Source organism: Rana temporaria, chromosome 7 (assembly GCF_905171775.1).
Source record: "Rana temporaria chromosome 7, aRanTem1.1, whole genome shotgun sequence".
NCBI lineage: Eukaryota > Metazoa > Chordata > Amphibia > Anura > Ranidae > Rana > Rana temporaria.
This window is the reverse complement of record NC_053495.1, coordinates 171,122,986-171,145,995: the sequence shown is the minus strand read 5'-3', so window position 1 is coordinate 171,145,995 and position 23,010 is coordinate 171,122,986. Positions and strand designations below refer to the sequence as shown.

At 46.4% G+C, this 23,010-nt stretch overlaps 1 protein-coding gene across 1 annotated transcript in view; it reads right to left on the bottom strand.

The window, feature by feature from the left end:
- Positions 1 to 429: 429 nt before the first annotated feature.
- SCP2 (sterol carrier protein 2) overlaps positions 430 to 23,010 on the bottom strand; it is a 66,661-nt gene continuing 44,080 nt past the window's right edge. Inside the window, exons 12-16 of the mRNA XM_040360453.1 lie at positions 17,953 to 18,109; positions 11,615 to 11,705; positions 5,446 to 5,575; positions 2,566 to 2,645; positions 430 to 1,008 (exon numbers count right to left, since the gene is read on the bottom strand). Coding sequence (XP_040216387.1) covers positions 913 to 1,008; positions 2,566 to 2,645; positions 5,446 to 5,575; positions 11,615 to 11,705; positions 17,953 to 18,109 — 554 coding nt within the window. The 3' untranslated portion in view covers positions 430 to 912. The remainder of the gene's footprint in view (positions 1,009 to 2,565; positions 2,646 to 5,445; positions 5,576 to 11,614; positions 11,706 to 17,952; positions 18,110 to 23,010) is intronic.

Below are 23,010 nucleotides of genomic sequence, written 5' to 3'. Positions count from 1 at the left end.
TTCCCGGCCTAGCGGACAGGTTTTTCAGCGGACAAAAGTTTCTTAGCATGCTAAGAAACTTGTTCGATGGAAGCCTGTCCGATGGTCAGTACGACTCATCGGACATGTCTGCTGGCCCGAGAAGCCGCGCATGGCGTCGAAGTGATTCGACGCATGCGTGGAAGCATTGAACTTCCGGATTTGCGGACGTGGCGGCGTCAACGTCACCGCGCTGTCTGTCCGCGGGGATTTCGGTTTGATGGTGTGTACAACCATCAGACCGAAATCTCCGAGCGGACATGTCCGATGAAAACGGTCCGCGGACCGTTTTCATCGGACATGTTCGCTCGCCTGTACAAGGCCTCAGAGTTTTGTATTCAAGAGGATCCCATACATAGTAAACATCATGTAGATGCAGAAAAAAAAAAAACAGATGCACAGGACATATTATTAGTATTTTTTTTTTTATTGAAAGTCATTATTAGAGAAAAAGTCATTCTGTTATATTGGAGTCCTGCAGAACGCAGTGCATGAATCCAGAACCCGAGCAGGATTTCAGGGTAAGGGCTCACTTCTGTGATCAATGGAATTAGTTCAATTATTTATACACTCTTGATTTTCTTCGGAGGTTATTCAGATCCATTAGTATTGGTGAGATGAAGGTAAGCGATTACAGGGCGACCCCTCCATGTCATTTCTAGAGAGGCCAGCAATGCTCACAATTTATCAGAAGAGCGGAACATACAGGTGTAGAATTGGGACCCCATCAGCTACTGACCCCTCCAGAAATAAAAGGGGAAGACGGTTCTTCGCGTCTCAGTCGCAGGACAGTAGCGGTAGTGGTTGATCCCAAATGAGTCCATCTCATCAGCTCTTCATTCCATTGGACTTCAGCAATGGCGATTCACATTTATCTGGTGGTGGTTGATCACTTTACAGCTTGGCTTTCACTGGCTGCAGTTGTAGGCTCTGCAGTTTCATGGCCAGTCCCATATTTCCATTGATTTTCAGCTTGCCCTGGAAGAAAGCCTGAGAGACAAGTATATGATTAGCAGAGATACATTTACAAAGATGTTTAACCACTTCAGCCCCGGACCATTTTGGTGGTCAAAGACCAGAGCACTTTTTGCGATTCGGCACTGCGTCGCTTTAACTGACAATTGCGCGGTCGTGCGACGTGGCTCCCAAACAAAATTGACGTCCTTTTTTCCCCACAAATAGAGATTTCTTTTGGTGGTATTTGATCACCTCTGCGGTTTAAATTTTTTGCACTATAAACAAAAATAGAGCGATAATTTAAAAAAAAAAAAAAAAAAAATTCAATATATTTACTTTTTGCTACAAAAAATATCCCCAAAAAATATATAAAAAACGTTTTCCCTCAGTTTAGGCCAATATGTATTCTTCTACATATTTTTGGCAAAAAAAAAAAAACGCTCCTCTACAAAGATGCTGCTTGCAGATTTTTTTTTCTCCCGCCAGCGCATCGCCTCAGTGTGAAAGCCCTCAACCCTAATGCATATTTTCTGGGCCTGCCCTAAGATTTTAAACTATTGGGGTAGGGTCCGAGAAATAACACAGAGATTTAGTGGGACGCAGCTACCAGACGAATGGTCTTTTTATCTGTTGCAAGATACAGAGATGTCAGCGAGACGATATAAGAGAACAATGACCTGCCACCTTTTAAATGCTGCCCGAGCATGTATACCAGGGACATGGAAGCAGACATCTCCTCCAACTATAAGGATGTGGCTTAATAGTGTTGAAAATCTGAATAGAATGGTGGATTTGGTTTGGACCTCAAGTCAAAAACGGAAGTTATATTTAGAAACATGGGCAGAGTGGAACACATTCAGATATTCGGAGGAGGCAAAGGCCTTGATGGACGCGGATTGAGGGAGGGGTGGACGGAGGGGGACCTGATGGGGGGAGGAACTATGAGCTTTTTTTTTTTTCTTTTTTTTTTTCCATTTTTTGGTGCTTGTTTTGTTTAGTTTGGGGGGGTTATAGGGGAGGTAAGGCAGGATGAACAGATTAGTTGCCCCAAGCCTGATGGGATATGGATCTCCCGTCGGACAGGTGGCAAAAGGGAAGGAGGGCAAAATGGTATTAGGGGAGCGGATCAACAAAGTAGACTTGGGGTAGTATGGAAGGAACAAGTATAGGAAGAGAGATAATGTAACATATTATGAGCCTCCTTTCTTCCCCCAAAAGAGATCCACTTCCCCTTTACTTTTAGTTTTTACTTTTACTAGATGAATTGTTATGAAGATAATATTGTTACTTATGTATTGACTGATTTAAACTAGAGGAATGCCTCCTAGGTTTCTGTATACTCTTGCTTTGCTAAAAACCAATAAAAAAGAAGATTAAAAAAAAAAAAAGAAAGCCCTCAGGCTTTCACATTGAGAATGCTGGGGCAGGAGTATTTCAGGCGCCATTTTTAGCGCTAAAACGCCTGAAATACGCCTCAGTATGAAAGGGGCCTTACAGGTAAAAAAAAAACCACACAATCGGCGGTTATACAACTGCTTTAACTGACAGGTTTTCCCCAATGATTGAAACCTATCTGATACAAGTACTTACTGTCTGAGGATTGATCTTTCCAGTCATCAAAGCCAGGAGGTCAGAGTCTGACATTGTGATTGTGCAATCTGCCTTTTTATCTGCAACACAAGTGACAATTCAAATGTATTAAGCAATCATTTTATATATCTGAAATACTGTTCAGTAGGGTTATCCCGTTACTAGTATCGGTATCGATACAGAGCATTTGCGCGAGTACTTGTACTCTCGCAAATGCTCCCGATGCCTGATCCGATACCTGGGAGAGAGAGGCAGCGTGTAATGCCTGTGTCTGTGTATAATGCTCAGACGGCGGCCATCCAGTGTACAAAAGCCACGCCTCCTCCTCATCCTCGTCTGTGATAGGGAAACACTCCCAGCAAGTGAGTCAGTGTTCTGCCTATCACGGACACCCTCTCATCCTCATCCCATGGACGAGGATAAGAGGATGTCTGTGATAGGTGGAACACCAACTTACTGCTGGGAAACTGAGTTCCCCTATCACAGACGAGGACGAGGAGGAGGCGCAGCTTTTGTACACTGGATGGCCGCCGTCTGAGCATTATACACAGACACAGGCATTACAATTGGCGTCATTGAGAAGGGAATTGCGGTCTTTGGCCTGGCAGACTCTTGGAGGTAAAATGAGAGAGAAGTTTAGTGGGCCGAGCGCTAAATCCAATCCAAACTTCCTCCGACGGGAGAAGAGTGTTGTGTCATGTGCTTTCTATAGATTCTTTTTCATTAAATTCTTTTTAGATTTTACATGAAAAGCCTAAATGTGGCCAATCAGAGAAGTGATAACATTTGCTTTCCAGCTATTTGTTGGATGAACAAATCATCTATCTATCTATCTATCTATCCATCTATCCATCCATCTATCTATCATTGTAATTTGAACCACATTCTACAGTTAGGGTCCTTTCACACGTGTGGACCGTTTTTTAGATCAGTTTTTTATCATCAGTTGATCCGTTTTTCATCAGTTGTCATCCGTTTTTCATCATTTGTCATCCGTTTTTTTTTTTTTTGTTAGAACTTTATTTTTATTACATATTTTGATGAAAAACGGATGTTAGCGGATCGGATGTTAAACGGATCGTCCGCTAACATCCGTTTTTCGTCCGTTCTGTTTTTTTGGACTGAAGAAAAATAGGGTTTTCTTCCGTTCAAAAAAAGGGAGCTTAACGGAGACGGATGTTAACGGACGTTAGCGGATGCTCATCCGCTAACGTACGCCATCCCATTGGAAAGCATTGCAGTCCGTAAACGGACGTATGAAAAAAGGACGAACGGTCCGCACGTGTGAAAGGACCCTTATAGAAGAGGATGTCTGTCAGTGCCAGCCATCAATGCGTCACTGTCACATGACATTAAAAAAGTATCGGTATTCGGTATCAGCGAGTACTTGAAAAAAAGTATCGGTACTTGTACTCGGTCTTAAAAAAATGGTATCGGGACAACCCTACGTTCAGTGTCACACACCGATGACAGTGTAAAGTCTTCCTTGACAAAATGTTTTATCCTGCAGTTTGGGATGGAGTGGGGAAAGGCAGAAGAGAAAGTTAAAAAGGGAGATTTCATCAGACTTCCTGTTTCTGTGACACCAAAACAAGAAAGGGAAGGGTGTCACCAGGACAGGAAGATGCAAGAAGCAGAAAACGACCTGGATCTAACACTTTCTTACTAAAATTAACTATGCACAGCAGCACAATATATATATATATATATATATATATATATATATATATATATATCCATCTGTTTTAACAGTGTCTTCCAGTGATAAGATGACTCCAGGCTTTCAGTGCTCCCATGTGATATCTCCAGTAGGCGGGGCTGAGATTCCCCTGCTGATGTCGGGCGAGGAGGAGAGGAACAGAGGGCCAGATCCACGTACAGCGGGCGCAACTTAAATATTCGGATTTAAGTTACACCGCCGCAAAATCTCTACCTAAGTGCCCGATCCACAAAGCACTTACCTAGAAATTTGCAGCGGTGTAACTTAAATCCGTCCGGCGCAAGGCGTGCCCAATCTAATGGGGCGAGTCCCATTTAAATTAGGCGTGCTCCCGCGCCGGACGTACTGCGCATGCTCCCGATGTGATTTTCCCGACGTGCTTTGCGCAAAGTTACGTTGCGCCGAGTTTTGAGAATCGCGACGGGCGTAAAAGAAAAAAAAAAAGAGTTGCAGCGAAAAAAAAAAAAAAAAAAAATTAAAAAAAAATTTGACAGCGACGCGGGAAAGAAGGGTCTACTTTTACATGGTGTACTAAGTTTACACTTTGTAAAAGTAGCCCTAATTTTGCGACGGCAAACTAACACTTACGGAAAAAAAACTAAGGGAAAAAGCTTCATGGATCTCCGTAAGTGCTAATTTGCATACCCGACGCGGAATTTCAACGAGAAATGCCCCCAGCGGCGGCCGCGGTACTGCATCCTAAGATCCGACAGTGTAAAAGTATTACACCTGTCGGATCTTAGGGATATCTATGCGTAACTGATTCTATGAATCAGCCGCATAGATAGAAACAGGGATACGACGGCGTATCAGTATATACGCCTGCGTATCCCTTTTGTGGATCTGGCCCAGAGAGCCTGGAGTCACGATTATATATATATATGTATATATCTTAAAACCAACACATTTTTGCAGGTAAAAAATAAATGCTTTTTCTTTTTTTTTAATGCCAGTAGAAGATCCCCCAATAGCTGTCACAACGGGAACTCGGGGGGGCTGCAGTATCAGTAATACGTTACACTCGGAATACGGGTATAACATGTAACATCTTACGAAAGGTGAACTTATCCTTTAACAGCCTACTGGTGTGAGAGATCACACAATGATTGCACACAAAGACAATGAATGATCTACTTTAGCCAAAAATCCTAGAGATTCACCTGAGTCATAGTGCACCGATCCTTTTCCATTCTTCACATCAACAACCCAAAGGGCCTCCTTCCCTCCAGGCCCATCTTTTACCTTAAAGGCAAACACACCTCCGATCTTTTTCACAAATTGCTCCCCTTCCTGTAAGACACATGGAAGCAAAAAAAGGAAAATCAATCACCTGATATTAGTCAGACCTGCAGCACAATTTTTTTTTTCCTTCAACAAAAACAAATCCTAAAGTAGAGTTCCAGGATAAAAATCGAACTAATCTTAAAAATGCCCGCCCGCCTTTGGCCCTGTGGCAGCACCGACCTAGTGCAATTTCATCGACCTAGTGCAATTTCATTAAAAACAGAGTAAAAAGTAATAAAACATACTCCGAAACGTAGGTTATAACTAGGCAACTCAAAGCACAATATGAACTGAACGCCTCTAGGACTACTGGGATACTCTAAACATGCTAATGCCCCTGTCAGACTGGGGCGGGAGCCGCGGTGGCGGTATATCGGCGCTAAAAATAGCAGCGCCATACCGCCAGGTTTGCCGCGGGATTCGCCCGCTAGCGGTGCGGTATTAACCCCCGCTAGCGGCCGATAAAGGGTTAATACCGCCCGTAATGCGCCTCTGCAGAGGCGTATTGCCGCGGTTCCCATCGTTTTAAATGGGAAGGAGCGGTATACACGCCGCTCCTCTCACCGCTCCAAAGATGCTGCTGACAGGAGATTATTTTGTCTCCCGCCAGCACATCGCCTAGGGCTTTCACATTGTGGTTGCTGGGAAGGAGTTTTTCAGGCGGTATAGCAGCGCTATTTTTAGCATGTACCGCGTGAAAAACTCCTCAGTGTGAAAGGGACCTAAGAGACCAGAACGTGTCCGACGGCTAGACTGACGTGTTTCCACTTACAGTATAAATCTAACAGACACAGAAAAAAAAAAAAAAATGTTTTTTTATAATAATATATTAATACACAGACCACTTTATTAGTTACACCTTGCTAGTAGCCAACAGAAGATGCTTGCACTTTAGACAGGCCATACATGGGTCGAATTTCGGAAATCTTATCTAAGAATTTTTGTTTGTATTTCGCACCATTGGTGGGCTGCAGCAACAGCCGATTTTCGTGCAGCCATTGAATTTCAATAAATCGGACATGTTGGTAATTTTTCTAATCAATGATGGTTTCCCCAGGTGGAGGCAGGGATGGACTGGCCATAGGGACTACAGGGAGTTTCCCGGTGGGCTGATGGCTCAGTGGGCCATTTTTTAAAACAGAGACTCTCTTAGACCCCCCTGTCTCTTAGTCCCCCCCCTCTGTCTCTCAGTTCCCCCCCTCTTTTAGCCCCCTCCTCGGTCTCTCAGCCCCCTCTGTCTCTCAGCTCCCCCCCCTCTGTCTCTCAGCTCCCCCCCCCTCTGTCTCTCAGCTCCCCCCCCCTCTGTCTCTCAGCTCCCCCCCCCTCTGTCTCTCAGCTCCCCCCCCCCTCTGTCTCTCAGCTCCCCCCCCCCCTGTCTCTCAGCTCCCCTCCCCCCCCCTCTGTCTCTCAGCTCCCCCCCCCCTCTGTCTCTCAGCTCCCCCCCCCTCTGTCTCTCAGCTCCCCCCCCCCTGTCTCTCAGCTCCCCCCCCCCTGTCTCTCAGCTCCCCCCCCCCTCTGTCTCTCAGCTCCCCCCCCCCCCCTCTGTCTCTCAGCTCCCCCCCCCTCTGTCTCTCAGCTCCCCCCCCCCTCTGTCTCTCAGCTCCCCCCCCCTCTGTCTCTCAGCTCCCCCCCCTCTGTCTCATTCACTCCCTAACTCTTAGGCTGCTTTCACACTGGGGGGGGGGGGGGTATTGAAGGTAAAACACTGCTAGTTTTAGCAGCACTTTAATGTCGTTTTAGCTGCACTATTCGGCGTCTAGCAGGCGCTTTTAACCCCCACTAGCAGCCGAATTCAAAGTTAAATGTGCCGTGTATCGCTGCTGCTGAAGTGCTTTGCAGGCGCTTCAGCTGCGGTGGCCATTAATTTCAAAGGGCAGGAGAAGTTTGTACACCCCTCCTCCACCGCCCCAAAGATGCTGCTTGGAGGACTTTTTTTATCGCCCAGGCAGCGCCCCAGTGTGAAAGCACTCAGGCTTTCACACTGGGACTGCAGCGGAGGCGTTTTTCAGTCGCTTTACAGGCGCTATTTTTAGCCCAAAAAATGCTTCAGTGTGAAAGGGTCCTACACTCACTTCCCTCAACCCTCCCTCTCTCTCGCATTTTATTGAATTAAAGTGGGCCGGTCTGGATGAAGTCCAGGGCCAAATTTTTGTCCCAGTCCAGCCCTGGGTGGAGGGAATAGCATAGCGATTGGATCAATCAGTGCGATGCAATCAGGCCCTCCCAAAGGCCATATGTAGACAATTTTTAATCCAGGATTGCTGCACTAAAAAATATTTCAAATGAATGTTACAAATGAAATGCAACACTTTGAAATTTTCATTTGTGACTTTGGATTTTTAATACATTCTAAGTGCAGCAATCTTGGTTTTCTAATTTATATACAATATAATATACTATACAAACACACACACACACACACCCCTTGGCAGGGCCTTAAAGTGGTTGTAAACTCACTTTTTTGACTTTTACCTACAGATAAGCCTATAATAAGGTATAAAGATTATCTCCTAAACCTGCACGGTTTAGGAGATATTCCCCTCGCAATGCGCCGCTGATTGCAGCGGCGCATGCACAGGGGGGAATCCACGGCGAAAGGACCGGCATCCGCCGGACACTGCCGATTTTAAATCTCCTGCGTGCACGCGCGGGAGTGACGTCATCGCCGCTCCAGCCAATCACAGCGCTGGAGCGGCGATACCCGGAAGACACGCCAGAGCAAGATGACATCTCGCTCGGCGTGGACCAGGTAAGCGTTCTTCACCTCGTTCCGCGGTAAGTATTTCATAATCAGCTAGTATGCGGTGCATACTAGCTGATTATGCCTTTTGCCTTGCAGGTTTGAAAAAAAATAAATTGTTTATGCGGTTTACAACCGCTTTAAGTGACAAGAGAAACACACAAAACAAACCACACACAAGAATATTAAAGTTCTTAGCAATGACATAGAAATTGGTCTGTAAGGTTTATTCCGGGACATGAAAGGTAGTTGCCCTATGAACAGATCACATGTTCAAACTATCTCTTATCACTTGATAAGGTGATCGTTGATCACAGTAATCTGTATCAACGGGTCAAACTGAACTAATTTGCCCTGATAAATACACTGTAAAAGGAATACATTAAAAGGGGTTGTAAAGGTTCGTTTTTTATTTTCTAAATAGGTTCCTTTAACTGTTTGTGGATCACCGCACAACGATATACAGCGACAAAATGGCACGGCTGGCCGTACATGTATGCCCCCTTTAAGATCCCAGCCGTGGGTCGTGAACGTGCCACCCGCGGCGCGATCCAGTCCTCCTCTCCATGACAGTCCCCGTGGGAACAGCGGACCCGATCGCCACCGGTGTCCCGCGATCGGGTCACAGAGAGGAAGAACGGGGAGAGGCAAGTGTAAACAAACCTTCCCCGTGCTTCCTAGTGAGCCTGTCACTGATCGTCTGTTCCCTGTCATAGGGAACGATGATCAGTGATGTCACACACCCAGCCACACCCCCCCACAGTAAGAATCACTCCCTTAGGGCACACTTATCCCCCCTACAGCCCCCCCTCCTGGTTAACCCCTTCACTGCCTGTGTCATTTTTACAGTATCCAGTGCATTTTTATAGCACTATTCGCTGTAAAAATTACAATGGTCCCAAAATAGTGTCAAAAGTGTCCGCCATAATGTAGCAGTCACGATAAAAATCGCTGATCGCCGCCATTACTAGAAAAAATTAATTATTAATAAAAATGCAATAAAACTATCCCCTATTTGGTAGACACTATAAATTTTGCGCAAAGCAATGAAACGCTTATTGCGATTTTTTTTTAACCAAAAATATGTCGAAGAATACGTATCGGCCTAAACTGAGGAAAGAAAAACATTTTTTTTTTATATTTTTGGGGGATATTTATTATAGCAAAAAGTAAAAAATATTGATTTTTTTTCAAAATTGTCGCTCTATTTTTGTTTATCGCGCAAAAAATAAAAAACGCAGAGGTGATCAAATACCACCAAAAGAAATTTGTGGGAAAAAAAAAAGACGCCAATTTTGTTTGGGAGCCACGTCGCACAATTGTCAGTTAAAGCGACACAGTGCGAAACGCAAAAAGTTGCCTGGTCCTTTCGTTGCATAATGGTCCGGGGCTGAAGTGGTTAAAGCGGATGTGCCACTAAAAAAATATATCAAAAGCCAGCAGCTACAAATACTGCAGCTGCTGACTTTTAATATAAGGACACTTACCTGTCCTGGAGTCCAGCGCCGATCGCAGCAGATGACGAGCCGATCGCTCGTCACCCTGCTGCTCCCCCCTCCATCCACGGTGAGGGAACCAGGAAGTGAAGCGCTCCGGCTTCACTGCCCGGTTCCCTACGGCGCATGCGCGAGTCGCGCTGCGCCCGCCGATTGGCTCCCGCTGTGTGCTGGGAGCCGAGTGTTCCCAGCATACAACGGGGGACGGACGGGAAGCGAGGAAAAAACCCGTCTTTTGCCCGTATCGTAGGGCCGGAAGTGGGTGCAGATACCTGTCTGTAGAAAGGTATCTGCACCCCCCTCCCCCCTGAAAGGTGTCAAATGTGACACCGGAGGGGGGGGGGAGGGTTCCGATCAGCGGGACTCCACTTTAGAGTGGAGATCCGCTTTAAGGTAGTGCATTGTTGGTTCACTTAATTTTTTTTTTCTTTGTCTGAATTTCTCACTTCCTGTTGCCCCCCCATCATCCGAGCCGTTCTGGCTGGGGGTTAGTCAGCGTGCTCGCCCCCTTCCTTGGGACTAGACCTCTGCGGGGAGATGCTGTGAAGGGAGGGGGCGAGCATGCTGACTAACCCCCAGCCAGAATGACTTGGATGATGGGGGCAAACTTACTGAGGAGAAATAGGAAGTGAGAAATTCAGACAAAGAAAAAAAACATTTAGAAGGGAAATGAAAGAAAAAGGTAAGTAAACCAACAACGCACTCGCTTAACCCCTTCCCGACCGCCGCATGTATATATACACACGTCGGCAGAATGGCATGTACAGGCACATTGGCGTACCTGTACGTCCCTGCCTTCTAACGGGTGGGGGGTCCGATCGGGACCCCCCCGCGCTACATGCGGCGGTCAGATTCCCTCGGGGAGCGATCCGGGACGATGGCACGGCTATTCGTTTATAGCCGCTCCGTCGCGATCGCTCCCCGGAGCTGAAGAACGGGGAGAGCCGTATGTAAACACCGCTTTCCTGTGCTTCACTGTGGCGCTGCATCGATCGAGTGATCCCTTATATAGAGTGATCCTTTATATAGGGAGACTCGATCGATGACGTCATTCCTACAGCCACACCCCCCTACAGTTGTAAACACACACTAGGTGAACACTAAATCCTACAGCGCCCCCTGTGGTTAACTCCCAAACTGCAACTGTCATTTTCACAATAAACAATGCAATTTAAATGCATTTTTTGCTGTGAAAATGACAATGGTCCCAAAAATGTGTCAAAATTGTCCGAAGTGTCCGCCATAATGTCGCAGTCACGAAAAAAATAAAAAAATCGCTGATCATCGCCATTAGTAGTAAAAAAAAAAATAATAAAAATGCAATAAAACTATCCCCTATTTTGTAAACGCTATAAATTTTGCGCAAACCAATCGATAAACGCTTATTGCAATTTTTTTTACCAAAAATAGGTAGAAGAATACGTATCGGCCTAAACTGAGGGAAAAAAAATGTTATATATGTTTTTGGGGGATTTTTATTATAGCAAAAAGTAAAAAATATTGCATTTTTTTTTAAATTGTCGCTCTATTTTTGTTTATAGCGCAAAAAATAAAAACCTGCAGAGGTGATCAAATACCACCAAAAGAAAGCTCTATTTGTGGGGGAAAAAGGACGCCAATTTTGTTTGGGAGCCACGTCGCACAACCGCGCAATTGTCTGTTAAAGCGACGCAGTGCCGAATTGTAAAAACCCCTTGGGTCATGTAGCAGCATATTGGTCCGGTCCTTAAGTGGTTAAAGGAACCTATTTAGAAAATAAAAAATGAACCTTAACAACCCCATTAATAAATCCCCCCCCCCCCCCCTTACCTCTTGCAGCTTCTTTTCGATCTCCTTGAACACAAATTCAGCTTTAAATCCATCTCCAGCACTGGTTGGTGCCAGCTGGATACGGGTGGACCTGAAAGGACAGACATTGCTTAATCATGTGGCAGTAATAAAGCGCACTGATCACTGACCGTAAACATTTTCGCTTCATACACAGTAGTGGGATTTTCCTTAAGCAACTTTACACTTTTACTGTACAAAATACCTGCCCAAGTGCAGGTGCCACGTGGTGTCTGCCATTTAATTTATTAGCTACAAGGTCTCTTCTGTGCACCCCTCTGATCCTGGTTTCACTCCTCTTAGTAAGTCCAGGTTCACACTGAGCTGCGGGAGTGAAGCTGCGCGATTTCAGCTGAACTCGCACCATTTCACTCCCACTGGCAGTCTCGATTTTCGGCCACAATTACAGAGACATCAGCGCGGGTTTCTGCACAGATGTCAATGTAAATCGCGGGTCAAAATTGCAAGACGTAGTACAGAAACGACTTTTTGAAATCGGTGCAGCGCCGCACCGATTAGGACGGTGTCATTGCTGGAAAATGTCAAATCTCATGTCAAAACGCAGCACTGTGAACCAGGGATACGGGTCAGATTATAAACGTCTTTACCCTTGGCCCATTCCTGCTGGCTTTGCCACAGTTGAGCAGTGTATGGTCCTGCCAGAACAGCTCTGTTCCACAAAAGTCGATTAATTTTCATCTAAAAATTGCCATACAGCACCTGCAGCCAATCAAATGCAAGCACTCTTTGGCCATTATGTCATCCAGCGGGCGCTGGCGGTCAGAATACAATAGCCCAGCTGAGGAGTTTCATCCCCCTCAGTAAAAACAAGGATCGGGGGGACATGCATAAGGGCATTCTGTAGCACAAAACATTAGCAGCAGACCCCTTTAGGTGCCCACTCTTGGGCACACATCAGACTTCTACCTTAAAATGGTTTAAAAGGACTGACAGTTCAAAGCTGAAGTTTAATCTGCTTATATTTTGCCTTTCCAGATTCATACTTCCCCCTCATCAATGTGCTAATGAAATCGGAAAATTAAATCTGCCTTCATTACTTGCCTACTTTAACCACTTAAGGACCGCCTCCTGCAGATATACGTCGGCAGAATGTCGAAAGCTCCGTGACCGCGGGACCCGATCGCCGCTGGAGTCCCGCAATCGGTCCCCGGAGCTGAAGAACGGGGAGAGCCGTGTGTAAACACAGCTTCCCCCTTCTTCACTGTGGCGCCGTCATCGATTGTGTGTTCCCTGATATAGGGAAACACGATCAATGACGTCACACGTCCAGCCCCGCCCCCCTATAGTTAGAAACACAGATGAGGTCACACTTAACCACTAGGGGGCGCTGAAGGGGTTAACTCCCAAACTGCAATTGTAACTTTCACAGTAAACAATGCATTTTTAATGCATTTTTTGCTGTGAAAATGACAATGGTCCCAAAAATGTGTCAAAATTGTCCGATGTGTCCGCCATGTCGCAGTCATGAAAAAAAAATAAAAATATAGCAGATCGCCGCCATTAGTAGTAAGAAAATAAAAAAAATTAATTAATAAAACTATCCCCTATTTTGTAAACACTATAAATTTTGCGCAAACCAATCGATAAACTCTTATTGCGATTTTTTTTTACCAAAAATAGGTAGAAGAATATGCATCGGCCTAAACTGAGGAAAAATAAATAAAAAATGTATATATTTTTGGGGGATATTTATTATAGCAAAAAGTAAAAAATATTGAATTGTTTTCAAAATTGTCGCTCTATTTTTGTTTATAGCGCAAAAAAGAAAAACCGCAGAGGTGATCAAATACCACCAAAAGAAAGCTCTATTTGTGGGAAAGAAAGGACGTCAATTTTGTTTGGGAGCCACGTCGCACGACCGCGCAATTGTCTGTTAAAGCGACGCAGTGCCGAATCGCAAAAACTCGCCAGGTCCTTTACCTGCCTAAAGGTCTGGATCTTAAGTGGTTAAATCCGGTGATCATGGCTGGTGGGAGGGGCTGGCAAAGTGCTGTGTGTTTTTTTCCAGGAAGCTATGTACAGGATCCTGCCGACCCCTCCCACCAGCCATGATCTACATGCATTGCATATAGAAGCGCAAAGCCTCAGTACTCATCTAAAGAGCCCTCAGCATTGATGCAAGCAGTACGCTGGCTCTTGGGAGGGGTTATGCAAATTATATATATATAAATCACTGGGGCAGCGCATTGGCTAAATGGTCAGCTGTTAGCACATCCGCCTAGCAGAACTGGGATTGTTGGTTCAAATCCCAACCATGGCACTACCTGTTAGAAGAGGGAAGGTCTGGACAGCCGCACTCCAATAAAAACGCCTTTATTGTGCAAAATGATAAACGTAAAAACCACTGCAGGGTACAGGATAAAAAAGCCAACGTGTTTCACACTCTCAACAGTGCTTAGAGATCGCTATCACTAAGCACTGTTGAGAGTGTGAAACGCGTCAGTTTTTTTATCCTGTACCCTGCAGTGGTTTGTACTTTTGTCAGATTGCTATATGCTTAGCCTACACCTGCTGCTTCCACCTTGAGGAGAGTGCCATTTCCACACCTCCAGTGGTGATCCCTTCCCCTTCTCTTCCAGGACATGGCACTACCTGCCTGGAGTTTGCAGGTTCTCCCTGTGCCTGCGTGGGTTTCCTCCAGGTACACCGGTTTTCCTCCCACCCTCCAAATACATGCTGGGAGGTTTATTGTCTCCTGTCTAAAGTGGCCCTGGTAGGTGTACATATGAATGCGAGTTAACCACTTCCAGACCGCCGCATGTATATGTACGTCGGCAGAATGGCACGTATAGGCACATTGGCGTACCTGTACGTTCCTGCCTAGACGTGGGTCCGACCGCTACATGCGGCGGTCAGATTCCCACGAGGAGCGATCCGGGACGACGGCGCGGCTATTCGTTTATAGCCGCCCCATCGCGATCGGTCCCCGGAGCTGAAGAACGGGGAGAGCCGTATGTAAACACGGCTTCCCCGTGCTTCACTGTGGCGGCTGCATCGATCGAGTGATCCCTTTTATAGGGAGACTCGATCGATGACGTCACACCTACAGCCACACCCCCCTACAGTTGTAAACACACACTAGGTGAACCCTAACTCCTACAGCGCCCCCTGTGGTTAACTCCCAAACTGCAACTGTCATTTTCACAATAAACAATGCAATTTAAATGCATTTTTTGCTGTGAAAATTACAATGGTCCCAAAAATGTGTCAAAATTGTCCGAAGTGTCCGCCATAATATCGCAGTCACGAAAAAAATCACTGATCGCCGCCATTAGTAGTAAAAAAAATAAAACTATCCCCTATTTTGCAAACGCTATAAATTTTGCGCAAACCAATCGATAAACGCTTATTGCGATTTTTTTTACCAAAAATAGGTAGAAGAATACGTATCGGCCTAAACTGAGGAAAAAATAAATTTTTATATATGTTTTTGGGGGATATTTATTATAGCAAAAAGTAAAAAATATTGATTTTTTTTCAAAATTGACGCTCTATTTGTGTTTATAGCGCAAAAAATTAAAAACGCAGAGGTGATCAAATACCACCAAAAGAAAGCTCTATTTGTGGGGAAAAAAGGACGCCAATTTTGTTTGGGAGCCACGTCGCACGACCGCGCAATTGTCTGTTAAAGCGACGCAGTGCCGAATTGTAAAAACCCCTTGGGTCATTTAGCAGCATATTGGTCCGCTCCTTAAGTGGTTAAGAACCCTAGATTGTAAGCTCCTTGATGGCAGAGACTGATGTGAATGTACAACATATATGTAAAAGCGCTGTGTAAACTGACGGAGCTATACAAGACTTATATAGCTGCCAGTGCCACCAGCCAGTGCCAATCAGTGCCACCTGCCAATGCCCTCCAGTGCCAGCCGCCAATGCCAAACCAGTGCCATCTGTACTGAGGACATCTAGTGTGTGCTAGAGTGATGGTAGCAAGCAGTGGAGTGGGTGAGGTATTTTTTATTTTAATCGGCCTAAAATATCGGCCATCCCAATTTCTAAATATCGTCCGACCTCTAATATATATATATATATATATATATATATATATATATCCATCCATATCCGGAACCATGAAACAGAAAATGCAGTAAACAAAAAAAACACACAAACACCCGTTTAATAAAGTGGTTAAAAAAATTGTACAAATGGTAGACGTGGTCAAAAGTAGCCAGGGTTTTTTTTTTTATATTTTAAGATATTTTTTTATTTTTTACACATACTTATATTATAAGTACCTGTAATAAATAATGCCCACATGTGACGCCGAGCCTCCAAGAATAAAAAGGCATGGGTGAGAGACCGTCAGGATAGGAGAAAAGAGCTGCCAAGTGATGCTGGACATCCTTTAGGCAGGCTGAACTTAAATTGATAAAGCTTTGAATGCATGCTGCGAGAGAATTACAGTGTGCAGTGAAAGCAAAGTATTCAATTTGAGTACAGGAGAGGAATCTGTGCGGGACCTTACATTACCTTCCACCCAGGTCAGCCCGGGACACATGGTGCTGCATACAGACAAGCTCTAAGTAGTAAGTGGATTCATTAAGGTAAAGGAAGATCACAGTGCAGATCAGGGTGTACCCAAGATTGCTGGACTGATTTATTAAACGTCAAAATGAAATGGAACACTTTGGAATTCTCATTTGCAACTTTGGATTTTTAATACATTTTAAGTGCAGCAATCCTGGATAAGAAAAAAGTGTGTGAGTGTGTGTAATATATTTATATATATATATATATATATATATATACACATATACATATACACACACACATACATATATACATACACACATTATATATCTAGATTCACGTAGCTCTTACGCCGCGTAAGTAGAAAGTTGCGCCGTTGTATCTATGCATGCCATTCTGGTAGCTAGATACGCCTGAATTCTACTTTCCTCCGACCGACGTAAGTGTTAGTACGCCGTCGTATCTAGGGTGCTAGGGGCGCTTCCGTAGATTTACGCGTAGAATATGTAAATGACCTAGATACGCCGATTCACGAACGTACTTGCGCTCGCTACGCCGTTTACGTAAGGCTTACGTTCGGCGTAGCGTTACCCCTGCTATATGAGGCGCAGCCAATGTTAAAGTATGGACGTCGGAACAGCCGTCAAATTTTACGTAAGTGGTACGTGAATGGGGATGTGCGTAGGTTACGTTCACGTCGAAAGCATTGAGCCGACGTATCTTAGGGAGTATATGCGATGTGACTCTGCGCATGCGCGGATCGTTAGTGAAAAAATTTACATGGGGTCACGGCTACTTTGTATACAACACTACCTTCCACATTTGAATTAGGCGGGCTTACGCCTGCCTATTTACCCTACGCCGGTGTAGTGTCACATTCTGCTGCCTATCGTAGAATGCTGCTGAAGTCACGTGGCGGCCAACTGCGCATGCGTTCCAAACGCAACTGCGATGCGTTCCAATGGATTTACGACAGTACACACCAGCGAACCCGGCATTCAGGGCGACGTGGATTTAGAGGAAAGTGGCCAGTCGGCCTCACGTCCCCGCTTCGCTCGGACGGCTCGCTCGGCCTCCTGGCTCTTTTTTAACATCCTCCAATCCACGGGGATGTAAAGGAAAGAGCCTGGATGCCGACCGAGGTTTCGCTGGTGTGTACTGTCGTGAATCCTTTGGAACGCATCGCACTTGCGTTTGGAACGCATCGCGCATGCGCAGTTGGCCGCCACGTGACTTCGGCAGCATTCTACGATAGGCAGCAGACTGTGACAATACACCGGCGCAACGTACGGCGCCAGATCTTTGTGAATAATGGTCTGAGCGCCCTATTTTACGTCGGCGTAGCGCCTATGAGATGCGCTACGCTGGCCAAACTATACGCCGAGCTACGTGAATCTAGCTCATAATATTTTTAGTTGCACAATTTTGTGGTGGGTTAAAAGACTTTTAAATATCAGATGCTTGTCACATGTTAAAGGCAGTTCTGCTTCCTACAAACATTACCCACAATCCATCACGCCTGTGGGCGACTTTCTGCATTACTTGCAGGACTGCATTCACACACCCAGGCTTTCACACACACACAATGCAGACATGATAAAGCCACAATGGGGCTGCTGTCATTCTCGCCTCCTCCCAGCTGATGGTCGGTGACCGCGCACACACGCACACACAACCATACGAATAGCAAAGGTTAATCTGCATAAGCTGTGTCCGAATACACAAGTCTTATACAATTAGTAGAAGGGATAACAGTAGTGCATCCTAGATTACATTAATCCACTAAACACAGGGTATAGAAAATTGCTGGAGGAGTATAGGCGGCTCACCTGGGCTCTGCATCCTGGAATCCCATCTTGTATAATGTGACCACTACGGCTCCCCCGAGTCCAATGTTGTGCTGCAGGGCTAGCTTGGCTCCGGGAACTTGTCTTTTACCGGCCTGACCTCTGAGCTGCCAGCAGAGTTCTGCACACTGAGCCAGGCCTGTGTACACAGAGAGAGAGAGAGAGAGTGTCAGGGATCTGCTTCCGGCTCGTCACCGCACTCTGCTGGACACAATGTGCAACTGTAACTCTTATTAACCCCTTCTTCACAAGACCTGGGATCTCTAACCCAAGCACTCATTATTGATGGTCAAAAAGGAAAAAAAAGTCAGATACATAATCAATGCAACAGTGTAAAATACCATAAAAATCTGAACGTAAAAAAAAAAATAAAAAATAAAAAAGAAGAAGAAAAAAAAATTATATATATATATATATTACGATATATATATATATATATATATATATATATATATATATATATATATATATATATATATATATACACACACACACACACACACACATATACACACATACACATATACACACACATATACACACACACATCACTATAAAATACATACTGTAAAGCATGTAATTTCAGACAAATAAATGTTTGTACGAATATTCATAAGAACATTTTCATTGTTACATTTGATGGCATGATAAATGTCATTCAAAGTACTGTTAAAAATGTTGGTTTTTAATATTTGACTTACAAGTGGACTATGCCCAAAAAAAAAAAAAAAAAATGCCATTTAAGATTTGTTTTCCATCCTGCTCCTTTAATTTTCTCATTACTGCGGTGATTTGACTCCACTAAACATTAGATGGCCGCACATGTAAAAAAAGCCCCAAAATCAAAGATTTGGGTGTGAAGTTCCATTATATATATATATATATATATATATACACACACACACACACACACACACACACACACACACACACACACACACAGATTATACATTTGCACTTATGCCGGCCCGGAGATCTGGGTGTCCAGCGGTCTGACAATCCCCCTGCACAGCGCTCTGATCAGCAATGTGAGTGCCAAGTGTACAGATTGTCATCTTCTCCTCCCCTAGCCACAGTGTACCATTCATAGATATAAGGGGCCAGATCCACATACATCTGCGCCGGGCATAGCGTATCTAAGATACGCTACGCCGCTGTAACTTACTTTTGTTTTGTTTGAATCCACAACGAATCCGCGCCGTAAATGTTACGGCGGCGTAGCGTATCTGTTGCGGCGTAAGGGCGCTGAATTCAAATGGAAGTGATGGAGGTGTGTTTTATGTTAATACGTCGTGACCCGACGTAAACAACGTTTTTTTTAAACTGCGCCGTCCCTGGGGGTATCCCAGTGCGCATGCTCGAAATTAAACCGGAACCAGCCAAGGCTTACGACGGTGTTTGATCATCATTTCAACACGTTTTAGCAATGGACTTTACACATGATTGTTTGCAGAGATTTGCACCCTTTTTGTATATTGCACTGGTATTTATGCTTGAAATTCATTTTCAGCTAAATTTTAGGTTTTGCGCAATTGATTCCACTTATTGCATATTTATTAGTACATGTTTTATTTTTTGCCTATTGCTTTGTATGCAATACTTTGCTATTGATTTTCTATATTGTTCATACACACTTGATTGCACCGAATGCACTTTAGTAATCTTTGCACCTGATATATGCATTGTGTTATATATTGCAAGTATATTTTTAGCACTGCGTTTCTTATTTACACACAGTTAAGATGAACAAATGGCTATGCATTTTTTTTTATATATTTTACACACTGTATTTACCTCCTAGTATGATACCAAAGTTAGCCATTTGACTGGGATATGAGGAAAGAGGCAGAAGACAGTTAAAATTACAAGCTGGTCAGATCTCAGTTATAATTTTCACTGGGATGTAAGGTCAGGTCCAATCACCATTGGGATTTAGGCTTGGCCATCCCTGGGATCTGGGCTCAGGTGCAGCCCACCGCTAGGGGATCTGGGCTTGGGTATGCCCCCCCCACCGCTGGGATCTGGGCTCGGGTGCAGCCCACTTCTAGGGGATCTGGGCTCGGGTGCGTCCCCACCGCTGGGATCTGGGCTCGGGTGCAGCCCACTTCTAGGGGATCTGGGCTTGGGTATGCCCCCCTCCGCTGGGATCTGGGCTTGGGTGTGCCCCCCACCGCTGGGATCTGGGCTTGGGTGCGTCCCCACCGTTGAGATCTGATGCACCCCCCACCGCTGGGATCGGGGTTCGGGTGTGCCCCCCACCGCTGGGATCTGGGCTTGGGTGCGTCCCCACCACTGGGATCTGGGCTCAGGTGCAGCCCACTTCTAGGGGATCTGGGCTTGGGTGTGCCCCCCACCGCTGGGATCTGGGCTTGGGTGTGCCCCCCACCGCTGGGATCTGGGCTTGAGTGCGCCCCCCCCACCCCACCGCTGGGATCTGGGCTCGGGTGCAGGTCACTTCTAGGGGATCTGGGCTTGGGTGTGCCCCCCTCCGCTGGGATCTGGGCTTGGGTGTGCCCCCCTCCGCTGGGATCTGGGCTTGGGTGTGCCCCCCTCCGCTGGGATCTGGGCTTGGGTGCGTCCCCACCGTTGAGATCTGATGCACCCCCCCACGGCTGGGATCGGGGTTCGGGTGTGCCCCCCACCGCTGGGATCTGGGCTTGGGTGCGTCCCCACCACTGGGATCTGGGCTCAGGTGCAGCCCACTTCTAGGGGATCTGGGCTTGGGTGTGCCCCCCACCGCTGGGATCTGGGCTTGAGTGCGCCCCCCCCCCACCGCTGGGATCTGGGTTTGGGTGCATGTCACTTCTAGGGGATCTGGGCTTGGGTGTGCCCCCCACCGCTGGGATCTGGGCTTGGGTGCGTCCCCACCACTGGGATCTGGGCTCAGGTGCAGCCCACTTCTAGGGGATCTGGGCTTGGGTGTGCCCCCCACCGCTGGGATCTGGGCTTGGGTGTGCCCCCCACCGCTGGGATCTGGGCTTGAGTGCGCCCCCCCCACCCCACCGCTGGGATCTGGGCTCGGGTGCAGGTCACTTCTAGGGGATCTGGGCTTGGGTGTGCCCCCCTCCGCTGGGATCTGGGCTTGGGTGTGCCCCCCTCCGCTGGGATCTGGGCTTGGGTGCGTCCCCACCGTTGAGATCTGATGCACCCCCCCACGGCTGGGATCGGGGTTCGGGTGTGCCCCCCACCGCTGGGATCTGGGCTTGGGTGCGTCCCCACCACTGGGATCTGGGCTCAGGTGCAGCCCACTTCTAGGGGATCTGGGCTTGGGTGTGCCCCCCACCGCTGGGATCTGGGCTTGAGTGCGCCCCCCCCCCCCCACCGCTGGGATCTGGGTTTGGGTGCATGTCACTTCTAGGGGATCTGGGCTTGGGTGTGCCCCCCTCCGCTGGGATCTGGGCTTGGGTGTGCCCCCCACTGCTGGGATCTGGGCTCAGGTGCGCCCCCCACCGCTGGGATCTGGGCTCAGGTGCGCCCCCCACCGCTGGGATCTGATGCACCCCCCACCGCTGGGATCGGGGTTTGGGTGCGCCCCTCACAGCTGGGATCGGGGTTCGGGTGCGCCCCCCACAGCTGGGATCGGGGCTCAGGTGTGCCCCCCACAGCTGGGATCGGGGCTCAGGTGCGCGCCCCCCCCCCCCCCCCACCACTGGGATCTGGGCTGATCCATGACAGTAAGCCTGGTTATCACACAGTTAGAAAATAAAGAACTCTGACCTAATGGAACAAAAACAATTTCACCAGTTTACTCTAGTGGATAATTCTATGTTGTTAGTTTTCCCTCTGACACAGATCAGATACCAGAGATAAACCAAGAGAGAGGAGTGAAGTTCAAGGTGCACAGAATGTGTAAAGTCTCCATCTGCCTCCATACAGATAAAAAAGGAGAGCAAACTCCATAATATCATCTATATGAGCAGATAAGAGATGGACCCGGCCACAGTCTCCGGCACGGCTTACACCTAATCTGCCCTTTCCCACATATTTGTGTGCAAAGTGTGCATCTTATTTGGAAGTCAAGGCCTGCTTATGTGCTCCGCACTATTTATAGACTCATATCTTTACTTTAATAATGTCGGTCTAATAAAAAGTAGTACGCTCTTCAGAATGAGAGATGTACAGTATAAATCACTTAAAGTAAACCCCAAAAAATAAACTCCTATTTACTCCCTTTTGGTCTGTTAAGCATTTTTAGCTAGATTCAGGATGGCGAGCGCATAGCTGCGGCGGCGTAGCGTATGGCATTTACACTACGCCGCCGTAAGTTAGCGAGGCAAATACATGATTCACAAAGTACTTGCCTGCTAAGTTACGGCGGCATAGCGTAAATCGGGCGGGCGTAAGGGCGGCTAATTAAAATTCGGCTGAGGGGGCGTGTTTTATGTTAATGGGGCTTGACCTGACGTGATTGACGTATTTTACGAACGGCGGCAGGTCGGCTCTGCTGGGCGAGAGCACGTAGCTATACGTCACCTCGCCCAGCAGCCAAAAAGGGGCCTGAATCACGTGCGCGTGCCCGGCGCGATCGCCGCCGGGCACCCGAGATTGCTCGTTACAGAGCGAGGACCGGGAGCTGTGTGTGTAAACACACAGCTCCCGGTCCCGTCAGGGGAGAAATGCAATGTATGAACAGCGATCAGTCATTTCCCCTAGTGAGGCCACCCCCCCTACAGTTAGAACACACCCAGGGAACATACTTAACCCCTTCCCCGCCAACTAGTGTTAACCCCTTCCCTGCCAGTGGCATTTTTTATAGTAATCAATGCATTTTTATAGCACTGATCGCTATAAAAATGTCAATGGTCCCAAAAATGTGTCAAAAGTGTCCGCCATAATGTCGCAGTACCGAAAAAAAACAAAAAAAAAAACACGCTGATCGCCGCCATTACTAGTAGAAAAACTATAACTTTTGCGCAAACCAATCAATAAACGCTTATTGCGATTTTTTTTAACGAAAAATATGTAGAAGAATACGTATCGGCCTAAACTGAGGAAAAAACATTTTTTTATATATTTTTTTTGGTAAAAAAATATTCATTT